General features: G+C 32.9%; 1 protein-coding gene across 1 annotated transcript; it reads left to right on the forward strand.

Moving 5' to 3' along the window:
• Positions 1–1,641: 1,641 nt before the first annotated feature.
• On the forward strand, positions 1,642–15,289 carry LOC114268752 (vesicle-associated protein 1-2). Its single transcript, XM_028209967.2, has 8 exons — positions 1,642–1,983; positions 2,074–2,144; positions 2,286–2,367; positions 2,523–2,638; positions 2,757–2,921; positions 3,032–3,088; positions 12,805–12,882; positions 14,822–15,289. The coding sequence occupies exons 1-8, from the start codon at positions 1,932–1,934 to the stop codon at positions 14,930–14,932; spliced, it is 732 nt and encodes a 243-aa protein (XP_028065768.1). The 5' UTR covers positions 1,642–1,931; the 3' UTR covers positions 14,933–15,289.
• Positions 15,290–18,399: the final 3,110 nt, after the last annotated feature.

Genomic DNA, 18,399 nt, shown 5'->3' on the forward strand with positions numbered 1-18,399 from the left:
AAAAATTAAAACTAAAGAAAATGAAAAAATAACAATTTTTATATCTTATAAGGGCAAAAAAAGCATTACACAGTAAAAAGTTATTTTACAGCTTATTCAACCAAACACTACTCTGTTGATTAAATCTATAATCCAACAGATATACCAAACAGATTAATAGTATTTGATTAAAATCATAATCTATAATATGTAATTTATTTTAACAGTTACAGCGAACCTTTGTCTTATTGACTTTTAGCTTAGTTCGTCCTTTTTTGTGTGGCTATTTTAGCTTTTTCGCCTCCCAACCCAACATGCCAAATGATGACTAAAGATTCTATACTAGTGTGAAGAAGAAATTAAGAAAAAAAAAAAAGAAAAAGATTAGAGATTTAAGTTTTGTAATAATTTTTTTTTTAAAATTTTACTTTTATCAATTTAAATTCTAGTGTAAATTAGAAATACATCTATGAGGTTTGATTAAAATACGAATCATCCCATGTGGTTTTGAAAATTACATTCTACCCGCTAAGGTTTCTAATTTCATTATAAATAGTCTATTTTATTAATAAATCATGAAATCAATTAATCATGTTTAATGATGTTATAAATATGTTTCAATTAATAATTTAGGTATTTTTATTATTGTATGAGAGAACAACTATGAATTTCATTTTTTTACTTAATTCTGTTAAATAAAAATTTTTGACAAGGGAATATTTGTAATTTTCCAAATCACAGGGACAATCTGTACTTTAAGCAAACCTAAGGGATGTATTTATAATTTATCCTAAATTCTAATATTTTAATTTTTTTTCCATGTAAACATTTTTTCAACTTATTTTCATTAAGTAAAATTATCGAAAAAAAAATATTTTAGTTATTAAACGCAATATAGGTGTACGAAAAATATCTAAGAAATCTATTACAATTGAGGTTAATGATTAAAATACAATTTTTAAAAATAATTTTACTTAATAAAAATAGACAAACACTTAGATTAAAAAAAAAAATTAATAAATTAAAAATTTAGAAATTTTTTTGTTACAAACCAAACTTTATGTTTGATAACATTTACGTTTTTCAGTTATGTTTATAAAAAATTTACAAATTAGTTTTTATTTATTTTTAGAAAAATAAAAATTAAAAATACATTTGGTTTGAATAAAATGTTTTGGAAAATTTTAAAAAATAAAAAAAACAAAAAATGCTGTTTTCGTGATTTGAACCACTGACCTTGGTACTTCTGCATTGCATCCGCTACTTCCATATTTTTCTTCATTTTATAAACCTTTGTACGTTAAAAATGATAAAACAAAAAGAAGATTATGTGATGCTCTCATGGTTCGAACAACTGACATTGTGCTTCCACATTGTTTTCATAGTTCTTCTATATATATATTTTTTCAATCTTAAAACTTTTATAAACATGTTTTTTCAATTTATGATTGTTAACTTAATTTTTAATTTGAGAGACTTATATATAAATTCAAAAATTTACAAAAACAAGTTTATATGACATTTTTTAAAATTTTTGTAAATGTAAATTAAAAACTGAAGGTAGAATGGTTACTCTTTTTTTTTTTTTTTAAAAAAAATTATAATTTTTCCTAAAATGTGAATTTTGAAATGGCAAGATTACCCTTGAGAGGAACCGGACGCACTGTAAAGCGACGAGAACGCAACACGAGAGAGGGGAGAGAGGGACAACGACAATTGTCCCACGTTGCTACTTTGCAGCTCTCTCTCTCTCCCTCTCTCTAAACCCCCACACCATCTCCATAATTTCTACGAAACCTGTTTCACCATTCCCAGATCTCTCTCTCTCCTCAAACTCATTCACCGGAAAACCACACTTACACCGCTCACCGTTATCGGAAAACTGCTTTAATTCACCGCCAAAACCGCCCTTGTTTCTAGTCTCCGTTGACTCTCTAAGCGATCGCGTCGAAATGAGTACTGGAGACCTTATCAGCATCGAACCACAGGAGCTTCAGTTCCCTTGTAACTTTCCCTGAATTGCCCTTCTTTGCGATTTTGCTTTCAGATCTGTGTTTTTACTGGTTTTTGAACTGGTTTGTTTTTTTTTTTTAGTTGAATTGAGGAAGCAGATCTCGTGTTCTCTGCAATTGACGAACAAGACTGATAACTATGTTGCATTCAAGGTACCAATTTTGAATTTTTTGCATGTAATTTAGGCGTTTTTTGTGTTAAAGATTTCATGAATTTTGTTGGATTCATCAAACCCTAGGGGATTAAAAATGTCTGCTTTTTTGTTTTTGATTTTTTAATTTTGCGAGTTTTAGGTCAAGACGACGAATCCTAAAAAGTATTGTGTTCGTCCTAACACTGGAATTGTGTTGCCACACTCTGCATGTGATGTTATAGGTAAAAAACCATATTTTCTTTCATTCATTTCATTTTCATTTTCGTTTTCGTTTTCGATCTTGATTTGGGTTTCCTATAATTATCATCTCCTTGTCATCCATTTTGTCAATTATTATATCAATTTGGTGATAAATTGTCAAATTTGTTTTGTTTAGTTACAATGCAAGCACAAAAGGAGGCTCCTCCTGACATGCAATGCAAGGACAAGTTCCTACTTCAAAGTGCGGTCGCTAGTCCTGGAGCTACCACAAAAGATATTACTGCAGAGATGGTAACTACTAATTGTTATGTGATTTTGCATGCAAGTTTCTAAAATCTGAAAGAAAATGTTCTGGCTCGTCGAATTCTTTTGTTTTGTTTATTTTATTTTATTTTATTTTATTTTGAAGTTCAACAAGGAGTCTGGAAATCATGTGGAGGAGTGCAAGTTGAGAGTTTCTTACGTCCCACCACCACAACCACCGTCACCAGTGCGAGAAGGATCAGAGGAAGGTTCTTCGCCAAGGGCTTCAGTGTCAGATAATGGGACCATAAATAGAGCTGAATATACTGCTGTGAGTATTTGAGATGTTATACTACGGTAATTTGAAAAGAAGTCTTTGCATCGTTAAAATTTCTTATCACCAGATTACATATTGACACACATGACTACCCATATTTGTAGGCTTCAAGTGCATATGTTGAAAGGGCATACGTCGAGCCTCAAGACAACTCATCAGAGGTTAATTGTTTCTTACCTGTTCTAATTTTATCCTTTGGATTTGCCTGGATTATATATTAATGTTAGTTTATCATGGAAATTTGAAAAGATATTTGTAATTAATAATCATCACCAACCATTTGCATTCTGGTTATATATATTATATATATATATTTAGCTTGGTACAATTATTTAAAATGTTTGAAAGAATATCTCACAGAGATTTATTATCCATTTATAGCTTTCATACATTTCTCCTCGAAATGCACTTGAAATGTTAAAGGGATTCAGCTTTTAAGTTTTGTACGCGTGTCTTAGAATGGGCTTGATTTGAACTCCTCTTAAGAGTATTTTGAGTGATTGTATGGGGATGGTGCTACATGAGTTCCAACTTGGAACTTGAAATTTGTATTTTGCTCGAGCAACTATGTACCCGCTTGACTGGTTGTTTGTTTTTGTTATGCTTCACTTCTGAACTAGTTGTCAAGCTTACACTTCATGCATGTGATACAATTACAATTGAACACTGCAACATACATTACACAAGAATGATACAATGGGAATGACTTAACTAGCACAAGGGTTTTGCCCATAGAAATTAGCCAATACATCAAATATATTAACAGTCTCTTTCAAATTGTATCTTTGTTATATAACATAATGATATAATTCTGATTGTATTTAGAACTTGTCTCAAGTGACGCCCAAGTTTCAGAGGAAAGTAGTCATTTGAAGAAGGAAAACTTCCAATGCACATCCCACAGTTACCATTTTTGTTTGCAAAGTTTGATTCCTCTGAGGGATTAGATCTCATTCGATTGCTTCCGTTTTCTTTTGTTTTGCTTCAATTTTTTGGTTTCTTGATCATTCCAGCCTTAGGGTTTCAATCTTGGTATTTGTTCACCTTCAATTTTGCTGAAACTTGTTTGATCTTCCTTTGAGTTTGTTTGGTGATCTAGTTTATTTTGGTCTGGGTCTTTCGAACGAAGGTTTTGATCTTGGGCTTCAATCTCCATTTTTCTTCGCTCTTGTAGTTTCTCTCTATCTAGGGCATTGACCAAGCTCAATCCATTCGCCATTAGGGTTTTAATCTTGGACCTTGTTGGCATTTGATTTCTATTGAACTCCTCCTCCAATCTTTGAGTTAGTTCAGTGATCTCGTTTTTTGTGGCTCTTCTGTCGAACTAGGGTTTCAGTCTTCTCAATCTTGAGTTTCTATCTCCATTTTTCTTCGCTCTTATTGTTTCTCTCAGTTTTGGGCTTTGATTAAGTTCTTTGATCTCCTTAGATCCTTTGGTTACCTTTTTTTTTGAAATGTTGGAGTTAGTTGAAGTTGTGCATAGCAGTGTTACATGGACTCTTATATATACTCTATAGTACTCATGTCCACTAGATGTGACAAAGGTAAGAGTGTGACGTGTCCGACATCCATACCTAATTTTGACATTGAAATCCTCTAATTTTATATGGTGTCTGAAGAAGAAAAAGCTTGCATTTGTTAGAAAGAAATATTTCATCTCTCACGTGGGTAGAATATAGAAATTTTGAAAAGCCTATTTAATTTCAAGCACATCTCTAAGTAATTCACATCATCCTATTTAAGAATATTATGTAATATGCAATATATATAAGTATTTAGGACATGTTCCCGTACTTGTACCCAACTTTTGGATACATATCCCAATATCTTAATATTTAAATTTAGGAAGATCTGATTCTTGGACAAGCACCCGCACCCAATACTTATACCTGAGTCCATGTAACATAGGTGGTTAGATAGGGGCTTCAATAGGCCAATCCAAGAACAACTTTATCCTTTTAAAATTACCTGCCCAAATTTAATCCAGTTCTCAGTTAGGGTTAGTCACCAAACACAGTAATAAACAATGCTAAGATTAAACACATTGATTTAATACGGAAAATCTTGAGGAAAAATCTCATTGAGGGAAAAATCATGGTCCAAACACCCCAACAAAATTCCACTAAGCAAATCGATGTAGTATAAAAACATGCACATGTGGCTAAATATGTGCACTAGGGGCTCCAACACCTAAATCAGGTCAAATTGGGTAAAATAGTGCAATTGATTGCCCATTGCGCGGCATCAAGTGTTAAGTGAGCAGTACAATCTATAAAGAAAAATGTTGAAAGTTCACCCAATGCTCAATTGCCTTGGCACTTAAATTTGCTCGATTGCTATTAAGAGCGATCTTCTCTATTTTGACTAAAATTCATAGGTACTAAAAAAATTTAGAGGTTGTTTGAGATGTTCTAAATAAGTGCACTTTTTGACTTTTTATGAAATATGGGTTGGGTTTGAAGTGATGTGATAGAGAGGTGATGTGACTTAAATAAGATGATGTGACTTAAATAGGATAGTGACTTTTTGATTTTTTGACTTTTTTAGTATATGCCAAACAAGGCCTTGACACCCAAGGTTGAAAATAAGTTATGAAATTAGAAAATATTTTCAAAGACAATACTTAATATAAATTATTGGATGCAATCTACATGAATGCACTGATACTTGTTAACATAACAAGGATCTTTGATGCCTTCGACAACTAACTAGGCCTTTAACAAGACACTCTTTCAACCCTCTATCTAAACTCCCAAGCCCCATTAATAATTAATCCAAGACCATTTTTTCACACAAAGATGGCCAACATCTAGATCATATCTCAATCTCTCCCTTTGACAAGCTGGCTATGATGCACGGACACAAACACGGATAAGATACAAAGAGATGGACATGCAAATTTTCAAAAAATGGGGGATACGACATGCAGGGGACACGTTTAATATATATAATTTTATTTATTTATTATATATCTAAAATTTAAAAAAAATTATTGGTTCCTATAAAATTACAATAATAATAATAAAATTAATACACACATTACCTTAATTTTTTTTTTCAAATAAAAATAATTTGTTTTATAAATTTTATGTTCAACAAAAACATGGATATCAAAAAAAAGAAAAAAAAAAAAGAGTAGAAAATAAAGGAAGGGAAAGAGACGACATTAGGAAAAAATGGAGGGGAGAGCAAAAAAAAGAAAAGAAAAACGAAGGAGGGGAGAGAGACAGAAAAGGGAGAGACAGAATCATAAGAGAAAGGAAGAGAAGAAGAAGAAGACAGAAGACAAAGAGAAGAATAGAGAAGACTAAGTTGCGAAATAGGTTAGGGTTTCTTTAATCTCTCTCTCTCTCTCTCCCCAACAGGGTTAGGGCTTGTTTGATCCACCTCGCACGTGTCTGAAACACGGCTTGTCCGACTGGAAAAATTCCAAAAATAAAGGACACGTAGTAGTTTTTGTTTGTTTCGTCTCATTACCAACACAACCTAAGCCACTCTTATCCTTCTCTGCCAGACTCACAAACTACATGTGGTTAGGTTTTGCTTTATCACTAGTGAACTTCCCGAGGGAGTCTTTAGATTTAGCTAGTTCTTTCTCAAGTTCTTTGACCCTAGACTTAGCCTTTCTCAATTTGTTTCTTAAGTCAGCACTAGTCTAGTTCAACAATTTGTTTGATAGTGAACTGCTTTGAGTTTTCTACTGTTCAACAATTATATTTTTTCTCATTCAAATCTTCTTTAAGAGCATCTCTTTCCTTTTCTAGAGTCTTGAAACTCAATTCCCCCCCCCCCCCCCCCCCCCCCCCCCCCTTTTTTTTTCTTTCCAGTTTTAGATGTTCTTCATACAATTCTTCATACATTTGTTTAATGGAGTCCCCTTTCTTCTCACTATACTCACTATTTTCTTTGCAAGTTTTACTAGACTTCGTTACAATCACTTCACCATCACACACACCTCAAGATTGAGAGACATAAGAGCACGTTTGGTATGATGGGAATGGGAATGAGAATGGGAATGTAAATTCCATTCCGTTCAACCTTGTATTCCATTCTTACTCTCATTCTATTCCCACTTCATTTCATTCCATCGTACCAAACATGCTCAAGAGACTTGACGGTGGCAATTAATTCTGTAGTTTACACTGCTCTCATTAGACCTAGAGTCATGAGACTGACTCCCCTCAGTATCACTCTCATCATCCTCAGTAGCTTTGAGACCTTTAATCTCACTTTTCCTATTACCATATTCAGCCTGAACATGACTAAGACCATGACACTCATGAGTCATGACATTGAATTCCTTCATGCTTTTTAAGTTTTGATTGATGAGACTTTTATCCTTTTTTGAATGTCTAGAGTTTTTATAACCACTGAATTTCTGAGGTTGAGTTGAACCGGTGCCCTTTAAAATTTTAAACATCTTTTAAACTTCTTTGCAAAGTTCTTCAATTGTCATGGTGTTAAGGTTCTTAATCTCTTCAATGGCTGTGAACTTGGCTCTAAAATGCTCTGAGAGATCTAAGAACCTTTCTAACAATTTTCGCATCACTGATAGTTTCACCTAAGCTAAAAGTACCATTTTCTATGTTTCTTAGCCTGGCATAAAATTGATCAACAGTTTCAGATTCTTTCATTATACATTCTTTAAATTTTGAAGTCAGAGTTTGTAGTTTAGGGTCTTTTATTGTTTGAGTTCCTTTGTGAGTAATTTTCAATATTTCCCAAGTGTCTCTGGCACTCTTACAAATAGAGATTTGCTTGAACTCACTAGGAGTAACAACATTGAAAATAGCATACAGTGCTTTCACGATGTATTCCTTGTTATCAAGATCTATCTCTTCCCATTGGGTGTGTTTTCAACTTCTTTTCATTGGTGTTGGGATCAACCACAAAGGCTGGTTCAAATCCGTGTTCTACAAACACAATACACGTGGATCAAGGGACTTGAACTAATAGTTCATTTTGGCTTTCCAATACGGGTAATTACTACCAGCAAAATGTGGTGATCCGTGAACGGAGCCTCCCTCTCTAAGTGAATCTGACTGCATCTAAATGAATATGAAACCTTAGGATCAACTCTAGTGGTTAAGCTATAAGAAATGAGCACTTTTGCACTGATACCAACTGAAATATTAGAGTTACCTGAAATTGTGTTTAGAGAGGGGTGAATAGGCTAATTCAAGAACAATTTTACCCTTATAAAATTATTGGCTCAAATTAAATTTGCCTCTTTGTGCGGGTTACAATCACCAAACACAATAATATTGAACGCAGTGGCTTAACGTGGAAAACCCCGAGGAAAACCATCATTGAGGGAAAAACCATGGTCCTAACACCCCAACATAATTCCTGTTAAGCAATTCAAACTAGTACAAGACAGAGACAAAATGACTTACAACCTATCCTCAATTATCCTATCTCTGAGTTCCACCAATGAATGAGCATGGTCTAGCCTACTCAACCTTCTTCTATATGCTTGTCCATCATGAAGCTCCTTACCTCGATTTTTTTTACACAAATGATTCTGTTCACTCAAAAGGACGAGTGATGGGATGATGAATGCATGTATGAATCCTAGGATGCAATCTACATGAGTGCACATATACCTAGGAGGGTAATGGAGTAAGGATCTTTGGCCTTGGACAACTAACTAGGGTCTTCACAAGACAGTCTCTTAGCCCTCTATCTAAACTCCCAAGCCCCATTACAAATTACATGAGATCATTTTGTCGTGCATAAATTGCTCATGGGCTATGTTTCATGGACTTTTTTGAATGTATGAAGTACCTATGTCAAATGTGTATTTGAACATTTGCCTAGCAAGCATAGTTAATAATTTGAGTTTACAATTAAACTATGCATAAACCCTTAGATTATGCATGAAATATTCTATGACACTTTTTGAACATTATTTTACCCTAAAAAATAAATTAAGTATATATTAAAAAACTATAAACATTTTGTCGTGTCTCCGTATCCTTGGCCATGGGAAGTAAATGAATACCCACACATGCACCTTAGTTTTAGGAAACTCTAATTTCAGGTGAGCAATTTGCTCTGGAATCTCGATTCTTCAATTCAAAGTAAGAATCTAATTAGAACTACATTCTTAATTAGGATGGAACCTCTCAAACTAAGTAGCATAGACGCAGACAAGACACGACACGACATGACGTGAACATACTGTAATTTTTAAAAAATGCAAGACACTATATGAATATTTTATTGGAAGGTAATAAATAAAAAACATAACACTAATTAAAATTAAAGTTATACAATTCATAACTTATACATTAAGATATTATTCATGTAACAATTGTATTCTAAAGAATGGAAAATGATTATAGAACATTGAAGTACGCATGATATATTCGTCTTATAAATGTTTCATAACATATTTACAGTACACAAGTTGCATTATGAAGAATGCAAAACATTGTTACTACGAAGACTTTCATCAGATAGGTAGTGTTTGGAGGATTCAAGAAGGGTTGTTGAAGTGTTCGAGTAGTCTAAAATTTTAATTAAGACACGTTAAGGAAATGTTAGAATCGATTTAAGGAATGTTTGCTGAGTGTCATGTCAGACATGGGTGTCCAATGCCTCCTCTGTAGACTTGTTTGCGCTTCTTAAACATATGAATCCCCGTTATTATGAATTTAAAATTTTAATTAAGATGTTGAGGAAATGTCGGAATCACTTTTAGGAGTGTTTACTGAGTGTCGTGTGGACATGGGTGTTCATTGTTTCCTCTGTAGATATATATGAAAAAAATTTACTCAAAAAAAAAAAAAAAAAAAAAAACCCTTCAAATTATAGAAAAAGATTAACTCAAATTTATACTAATAGTTCATATTCCCTGTCTCAAATTGTTTGTTCATTTTCTTTCCTTTTAATTGGGTCAATAAATTATAGGAGTGAGCATGGTTTAGTTTGGTTTGGTTTTGAAGTAAACCAAGACCAAACTACTACTTATGGTTCTAAATTATGGAACCAAACCGAACAATGGAAATCTCAAAACCAAACTAAACCAACTCGGTTCAATTCGGTTTGGAACTATGATTTTTATGAACTTTGTCATCCTTCACAACATGATTACAACTTGCTCAAAGATAGCGCAATATATCATCATTTTACAATTTTTTTTTTTGTTTACATGCTTGTTTAAAACTAGTTCTACTATTATGCAAGAACACACTTGCCAGAGCAAAGACTTGACAACTTATGAATATATATGAGATACTAATAACGTACTAGAGTGTCTACCATAAATAACAAATTATATATGTATATATCTAAATGGTCTTGGTTCAGTTCCAAACTAGAACGATAACAATAAAATCACGGACTGAATTGTGAAGGATAGTGCACCTATTTTTAGAATTGGGACTGAACCACACATTGAGAAAACCAAATCCAACTGTTCAGTTTGGTCTAAATCGGACCGATTTGCTGTTTTTTTTGCTCAATCCTTTAATTTATCCACAAATTAAAAGATTTTAATTAGTCCTTGTAGATAAAGCATTCAAAATCATTGAAAAAGGAAAAGGATGAAATATGTAGACAATTTTCTTGGATGGCTAGAATAGTGAAAATGGACAAATAATTTAGGATACAGTGAGTATTTACATAATATTTATTATATTCACAAAAAAATAATTTGTAGTTGACACCAATATTTATTCATATTTTAACAATATATCGTAACTAAAAAAAAAAAAAAGGTTTTACAATATATAAAATATATAAATGCTATCATAGGTGCTCAACCTACTCTTCCATGTGTTTCGCTTATCGCGCTGTTTCCATTTCGTGCAATAAGATCCGCACCCATTCCTAAGTCCATGTAATATAGGAAATGGGTTTCAATTTGAGTTTCCGAAGTGAAGAGGTGAGATGGAAGTATGACGAGAGTGGTGGTGCAACTAAGGCTAGTCGTGGTTTCTATTGTCGATTGTGTAGCCAAAGTTTTAAAAGGCTTTACTAAGGCTCACCTCGCCTCGAGGCTAAGGTAAAATGCATCAACGCTTTGATTTTTGGGCTATACTTTCCCAAGGCTTGCGCATCGCAGGCTAAGATATACGCCTTAGATGCGCCTTGTACGCTTTTTGCGCATAAGCATATAAAGAGTACACACGTGAAGAGGCTTCCTTAGGCTCTTGTTAAACATAGTGAAATGTTCAATGCCTTGAGAAGAAAAATATTTACACCTTTATATTTATTTTTTATTTAATATTTTACTATTTAAAACTATTCAACTTATTTACTAAATATTAAAATTTGAAATTTGAAATGCTTGTGTCTCGATGCTTTAAGGCTTATGCCTTGCCTCATGAGGGGTAAAATGCCTTGAGTTATGCATTCACCTTTAAAAACTGTGTCTGTAGCCAATTGAAGTTGGAGGTTGAAGCCTCTGAAATTAGGGGTCTGTTTTCATGTGCGAGTGTAGTAGTTGCCGGTAGGTGTTAGTACATTAATACACTTGAGATGGAAGGGGGTGGGGGTTGGATGGAGGCGCCGCAATGGTTTTCTCCGTTTGGTGGCTGGAAGTGTCTGGAGGGGTGAGCTTATTCGTGAAGAGGGTGTAGCAGAAGATTCCATTGGTGGTCAAGGTTCCCACCTCGGGTTCAGGGAGCTTCGAGACACTCATGTAGGTAGAATTAGGGCAGTTTGGTGACAGTGTTGGTGTTAAAAGGTCCGACAGCATTGGGGAAGAAGATGAAAGGAAGGAGATGACTGAGGTTTACACGTGGAAAGCTCATGGATCAGGTTGAAGTTCTCAGGAATGGGAAGGTGACAGAGAGGACTTGAGAGAAGATGAAGTCTGCTGCATGAATTTGGGAGGGTTTGCAGAAGTAGAAATGGCCTGGTGGAGGGCTAAGATGGATTGGAAATGGTGTTGTGGGTTAGGCAAGGAATTGTGTGTGTTTTTTGTTGGGAGAGAAATAGATCAATTTACCAAGGAGAGGCCTGGTGATTAGAAAAGGCTCGACAAAAGTTGGGCTCAAAGTTTGATGGGCCATTACAAGGTGAGAAATTTAAGGTCATAATGTAGTTTTGTGTGCCGCGAAAAGAGATTGGAATGCTGCTGTTGGGGATTTGTTGGTCTTGCACCCCAATAATCCAATAAAGTATTGGCCAGTTTTGCTAAGGTTGTGAAGAGTACAAGGCCAAAGGCATCAGAGGCAAGAATCAGTAAAGTTGATGTGCTGGGTTGGGGTTTAGTGAGGAGGGTGGCCAGTTTTGCTCTTTGGTTATTTATTTACTAGTAAATGGTCAGTGAGGGTATGGGGTGAAAAAAGTCGTCATCTGCATAGAAGTTTGTCTTTTCTCTTTATTTTGTGCTATACCACACAGGAATTTCAGGACATTGAATGGTTATTTTTCATGAGAGTTGGTTTTTGAAGAAATTTCTTCTACAGTCTATTATTGGAAATCTGGGATCTCTTGAAATATGTTGTCAGATTTCTGTGAAGAATGTGACACTGTAAACTTTCTGGCCTTGTGTGTTGGTCTTTTTTAGGTGTACCTTGTTCCTTCTGATGCTTCTCATACTAGTGGTTATTGGAATTATAGGAAACTGTCCAGATAACCCGACTCTCTAAAACCTGCATTTATAGTTTTAATTTTTCCATGTTGTATTAGGTGACTGCAAATCCCTGTTTTTGGAATTTTTTTTATTTTTTATTTTGCTTCTCACATGCGTGGTCATTCTTTTGATATTGTTATTGTTACTAAGTTTTGAAAACAATTTGCCTGGTAGAGCTCAATGGATTAGAAGTTTCTTTTAATCATGGCAACTACTCGGTTTTTACACAGGCTATGGTTATAGAATTCAGTACTGTATAAATTAAGCGGTACTTTGATCCAATTTCAGGTAAAGGCTCTTGTTTCTAAGCTGACTGAGGAGAAGAATTCTGCAATTCAGCAAAATAACAAGCTTCAGCAAGAATTGGTAAGGGATTCAGTATGTGAATGCTTCTTTCGACTAAACTGTCCTACTTAACTTATGGAATAGAATTAGCACCATCTTGTTATTTCTCTTTGCTGGAGGGCTCCTTTCAGGCATGCTTACAAGTAAAGTTGTTTCATTATTCCCTTGGATGCTATAAAAAAATCAGTTAAGAAATATAGTAATGCATTCATTGTTACATCTATGTGATCTTGTAGATGTTTGGATCTTGGATTTGTGGAGGGAAAATTGAATGAAATATAAGCTTTCCTGTTCTTAACTCTTTTCCTTCCACAAAAGCACAGAGACTTTTACCCCCGCTTATTTCTTTTCTCTCGACAAATCCAAAATCCATATCACAATGGTAGACAGGAGAGATTTACATGATTTGCGAGATTCTGAGAATAGAAATTTTACATTTAGGTTGCACTGTATTTCACAAGTATTGGATTACAACCTTATGTGTAATTTATTTTAACATCATTTATGATCATCTATTGGATTACAACCCTATGTGTTAGATGTATCACGGACCAAATTTTTAAGAATTGGTTTCCTTAAACTTCCTTACAGTTACGTAGACCATAACAAATGAAAATTAGTTTTTCAAATTTCAATTATAATTCCTATACAAAAAAAAAAAAAAAATTCAATTATAATTATATGTTGATTGTATATGACATGTTTAGCTTTTCAATTTTAACTGTTGATTGGTTCATAGAGATCTTTTTTATTTTTTATTTTTATAAAAAGAAATGCAATAAGATATTAAAGCAAAACATATGCACAAATTTCTTGTATGAAGTGTCCAAGTGTAGTTTGTGCTACCCTTCCTGTAGTCACAAAATGCATGCTACCTATGTTATATGGACTTATGGACTCGGGTATGGGTTATGTTACATCATTACATGGACACAGATACAGATGTTGGGTGCAAGTGCGTATCTAGAGGGTGGATCCCTCGAACCTCAATTTTAAGGATATGGGGACTTGACAAAAAAGGGTTATTTTGTATATATTTTTAAATCTAGTATGAAAGCATCTAAAATAAAAAATAAAAAATTTTAGTATGTGAAATAAAATGGTGTTATATGTAATGTACAATGTAAAAAAGGCATTTTACTCATTTTATAGCAATCATACAACAATATATACATATAGTGATGATAGTGTTAAATACAAATATATAAGAAGTGTCTGATAGAAAATACTAGATACATATCTCACACCCTTATCCAAGTGTTGAGTGTCTGACATCGGCATTTGATTTATTTTGAAGAGTTCATGTAGCATAGGGTATAGATGTTGGGTGCGGTGCATATCTAGAAGTCAAACCCATCAAATCTCAAATTTAAAAATACACGGATTTGGCAAAAAAAGGTCATATTATATATTTTTAATTTATTATGTGAGAGAAAATGGGGTTATATAAAACATAAAATGTTAAAAAGGTTTATTTATTTATTTATAGCAATTATATAAAAATATATACATGTAAGACAGTGTTAGATACAAAAGAAGTGTTTGATTGGAAGTATCGGACACATATACCGCACCTTGTCCAAGTGACGGTGTCCAACACGTGTATTTGATTATTTTTAGGGGTCCATGTAACATAGCATGTTACTTAGATGAAGCAAAATGTGCATTTGCTTGTTGCAAAAAGCGTCAGCGACTGTTCTTTATCACATTTTACTGTAATATTTTTGTTTCCGTATATATGATTGGCCTATTAAACAGTAAGTTGCACTAATGTTGCAACAATTGCTCCATTTGATAGAAATAATATTTGCTAAAATAACGGGTTATTAGATGTTATAATTGTGAGTAATGATTTACATCAGAAGTATAATTCATCAGGCACAAGGTGTTTACTTTTACAGCATTACAGAATCCTCTCTTAAACCATAGACTTACTTTCTATGGGGCTTACGATGTGCAGGAGTTCTTGAGACGTCAAAGCAACAAAAGCCATGGCGGTCTTCCATTCATGTATGTTGTTATTGTCGGTGTAATTGGCATCCTTTTGGGGTATATTCTTAAGAGAACATGACCCCAGAGTTTGCCTTATGTTGTTCATCTGTTGTTGTCCCAGAGTTTAAAATGATTCAGAACTTTGAAAAAAGACAAATGTGTGGTGATCAATAGGAGGCGGCTTTGTATTGCATTAGCCGCCATGTAATTGACTTTAGAAAACATGATCAAACCGGTTTGATGGGTTTTGTAACTGCAGGAGCATTACTTCCTTGTTTGACTAGCTGCTTCTTTGTTGTTAACATGCTTATTTTAGTAACTTTGAGGTTTTTCTTCATCATGTACCCTTTGTTTCTTGTAGATTTGTTATTTTGTTTTTTCAGATTTTCTTTGGCATAGAAATACAATGCGAGGCCAAATGCCATGGATTAGTTTATTCTATTGATCTGTGCTGCGATTTGTGTGGTGTTTTTTTTGGAGCACATTTCTTTATGCTATGTTCAGTGCATGGATTTGGAAACAGAAAGGAAAAACGTAGGTGAAATGTGAGTGAAATATAATTACGTTCTACCAATATTTCATTTACCTCTTTTTTTTTTTTTTTCCTTTTTAAATCCTTATCCAAATCCATGAAGCAAACACAACCTTAGTGTTTTTAATTGCAAATCTGAACTCTCTCTTCTTTCTTGTTTTCGACTTCTCTCTAGTGTAGTGGGAATAATAAAGAGCTGCTTCTCTATATTGGTGCATTTTTTTCGGGAGGAAACTCTATTGGTTTTGGTCAGACATGAAATTCAGTACACTGTTGTAATCCAGATGAGATTACATTTGGAGAAGCTAAATTTCATAGTATAATCTTTTCTAGGCTTTTTAATTGTAAGTTGGGAAGGTAAACTCCTTTTAGTTGCTTTTGATCTATCCTTGTAGTTTTTGAAGCTTTCATATCTGGCTTTGCTTTGTGATTTAAGATCTTTTGCTTATCTTGAACTTGGGAAGTCCTTTACCCCTTATTTATTTATTTATTTAATTTTTTGCCTTATTTCACTTTGAACTTTTGAATTACATTTGTTTTACATAGCACTTCCAGTATGATTCTATTTTCTTATCATGATGAAATTTTTTGCCTTATTTCACTTCGAACTTTCGAATTACATTTGTTTTACATAGCACTTCAAGTATGATTCTACTTTCTTATTATGATGTGTCTATATAACATCCTTTTATGTTTAACATCCAAATGTAGCTGTAACATGCAAATCCAATCAGTCCCATTACATGGATTAAAGATTAAGCACTAATCCAAGCTGTCCATAATTAGATTGTTCTTTTTGTTTTGTAAGGGGGGAAATCAATCGAGGAGTCTGCAATCCAAGGTTTGTGCGGAATTTGCAATTCTGTATAGTAATTTCGTGTAGATCAACCCCTGAATTGATTTTGTTTCTGTTTCTGATTTTGTTTTTGGGAAAAGACTATAGTATACATATGTATTTTATAACTATAGAAGAAAATGATATAATTTTATACTTTTTGAGTTATAACAAAATAAAAAAAAAAAGAAAATCATAATTCAATACAAGTCATAATTAAAATTTTAAATAATATCATAATTAAAAAAAAATTAATCATAATTAAATTAGAAAATAATAGAATTAAAAGGGTATATGATATAAATTATGTTTAATAAAATTTTTCTTGTTTTTATATGATTTGGCAAGAGTTGAAATTGATTCAGGCCCATAACCTGTAGATTGACTTACCTTGTCTTGTCTTCATTTTTGGGCCACAGAATTCAGGCCCAGATGGACTTACCTTGTCTTCATTTTTCTCCTTTCGTTATGAAAATAAAATTTGTAGGTTACTAATTGATGTGGTGGGCTGGAGTGTGTGTGCAGATGTTATTAGTACCTCTGGGTATGGGCACGTGGTCTTTGAGTCTATGTTGGGTATTCATTATTCAATTGAATTAGTAGGACAAATTATCTCCTTATTTATTGTTTGATTTGCATTGGATTAGTAGGTAAAAGAGTCATTTTATTTTATTTTTCAACTTAGGATATATAGTTTTATCCCTATCCCATTACTAATAATCCTACAAATTTGTTAGATTAATAATCTTGAAACAAAATTTCAAAACAAGTACAGGATTATTGGGTCCATGGATTAATAATCCCGATCCCATGGTCTAATTCTGTTAATCAAACATACTGAATATTATAATTGGTAGAGAAGATAAAATTTATAATTTTACACTGAATAATTTAAAAATATAAAAAGATATGCTAAATAATAATTAATAAAACAATATGAATATGTAATATTTCAAAAATATATAATAATTTTTTTGGGTGGGAGAGACTGAATGAGAGAGAGCTAACCACACTAATATCTTATTCAAATTGAAATCATCAGTGGGTTTGACTTGGAAGTCTGGCCTTGAAAATTACTATTATTCTTTAATTATGAATGAAACATACTAATTGAGATTGGAGAATAGTGTTAAATAGACATGACACATGATGAGACTCTGCCTGATGAAAAACGTTGGCGTTTAATTACATAATATCTAAATCACATCCAAATTACAGAATTCTTACATTATTGTTACATATATACATACATGCACACAAGGAACCACAATCAAAACTCCATGTTGGATAGGATGAAATTTAAGACAAGTAGAATTTAAATTTTTATTTGAAAATATTTTTAAAAAAATAAAATAAAAATAACAAAAAAATTATTAGAAAAGTCGATCCCAAATAAGGCTGAATGATATCTAACTCTTGATTGGCTATCAATTCTGATTAGTCAACTTGGTTTGTTTTTTTTCTTTGGGCTCAATGTTTGGGGTAAAAAAGCCATTTTGATCAGTTGAGTGGGTATTTAGTAAAAAATAATTAGTTACACTAAGATCATTCAATTATTAGTGAAGATAAATGATAATTGTACATAATTAAAGCACATAAAGTACATATCTTGAATGTTTTGTAGATCACATGCTTAAAATAAATTTAAATCATGATACACTTTTTATTTTATTTTATTTTATTTTAATTCTATGCATGTAACATTATTGATTAACACATATCGTATTAGTCTTTCATTTATAAATTCGTATATTTTGACAAAGTATAAAACACAAAACTTCTCTACAAATTTAATTATGAAACTTCATAGCATTTGGCGATATTATGTCGAACTAAATGTAGAAGAAAACAAAATTTCACTCCATCCAATTACACTACTTAAAAGGAAACAACAAAAGCAAGCAAAACTGGAGTATACCACCTATTGGGATTCCCCATCTCCAAATTGAAAAATACTGGGAATATGTCTCGTTGTTTTGATCAATATGATTTTTTATATGAATCAGTTTAGAAGATCTTATAAGATGAATTATATGTTCATGGTGGGCCAACAATGCCTTACAACACAGTCTAGTCGGCAAAATGAACTGAAGATAACTGAATCCCCAAAATTAAATCATAGAACTAATAGAAAATACCTGAATCCTTGTAAACATTACCCACATACAAAAATATGAGT

Source organism: Camellia sinensis, chromosome 5 (assembly GCF_055761805.1).
Source record: "Camellia sinensis isolate YWXY chromosome 5, ASM5576180v1, whole genome shotgun sequence".
Taxonomy (NCBI): domain Eukaryota; kingdom Viridiplantae; phylum Streptophyta; class Magnoliopsida; order Ericales; family Theaceae; genus Camellia; species Camellia sinensis.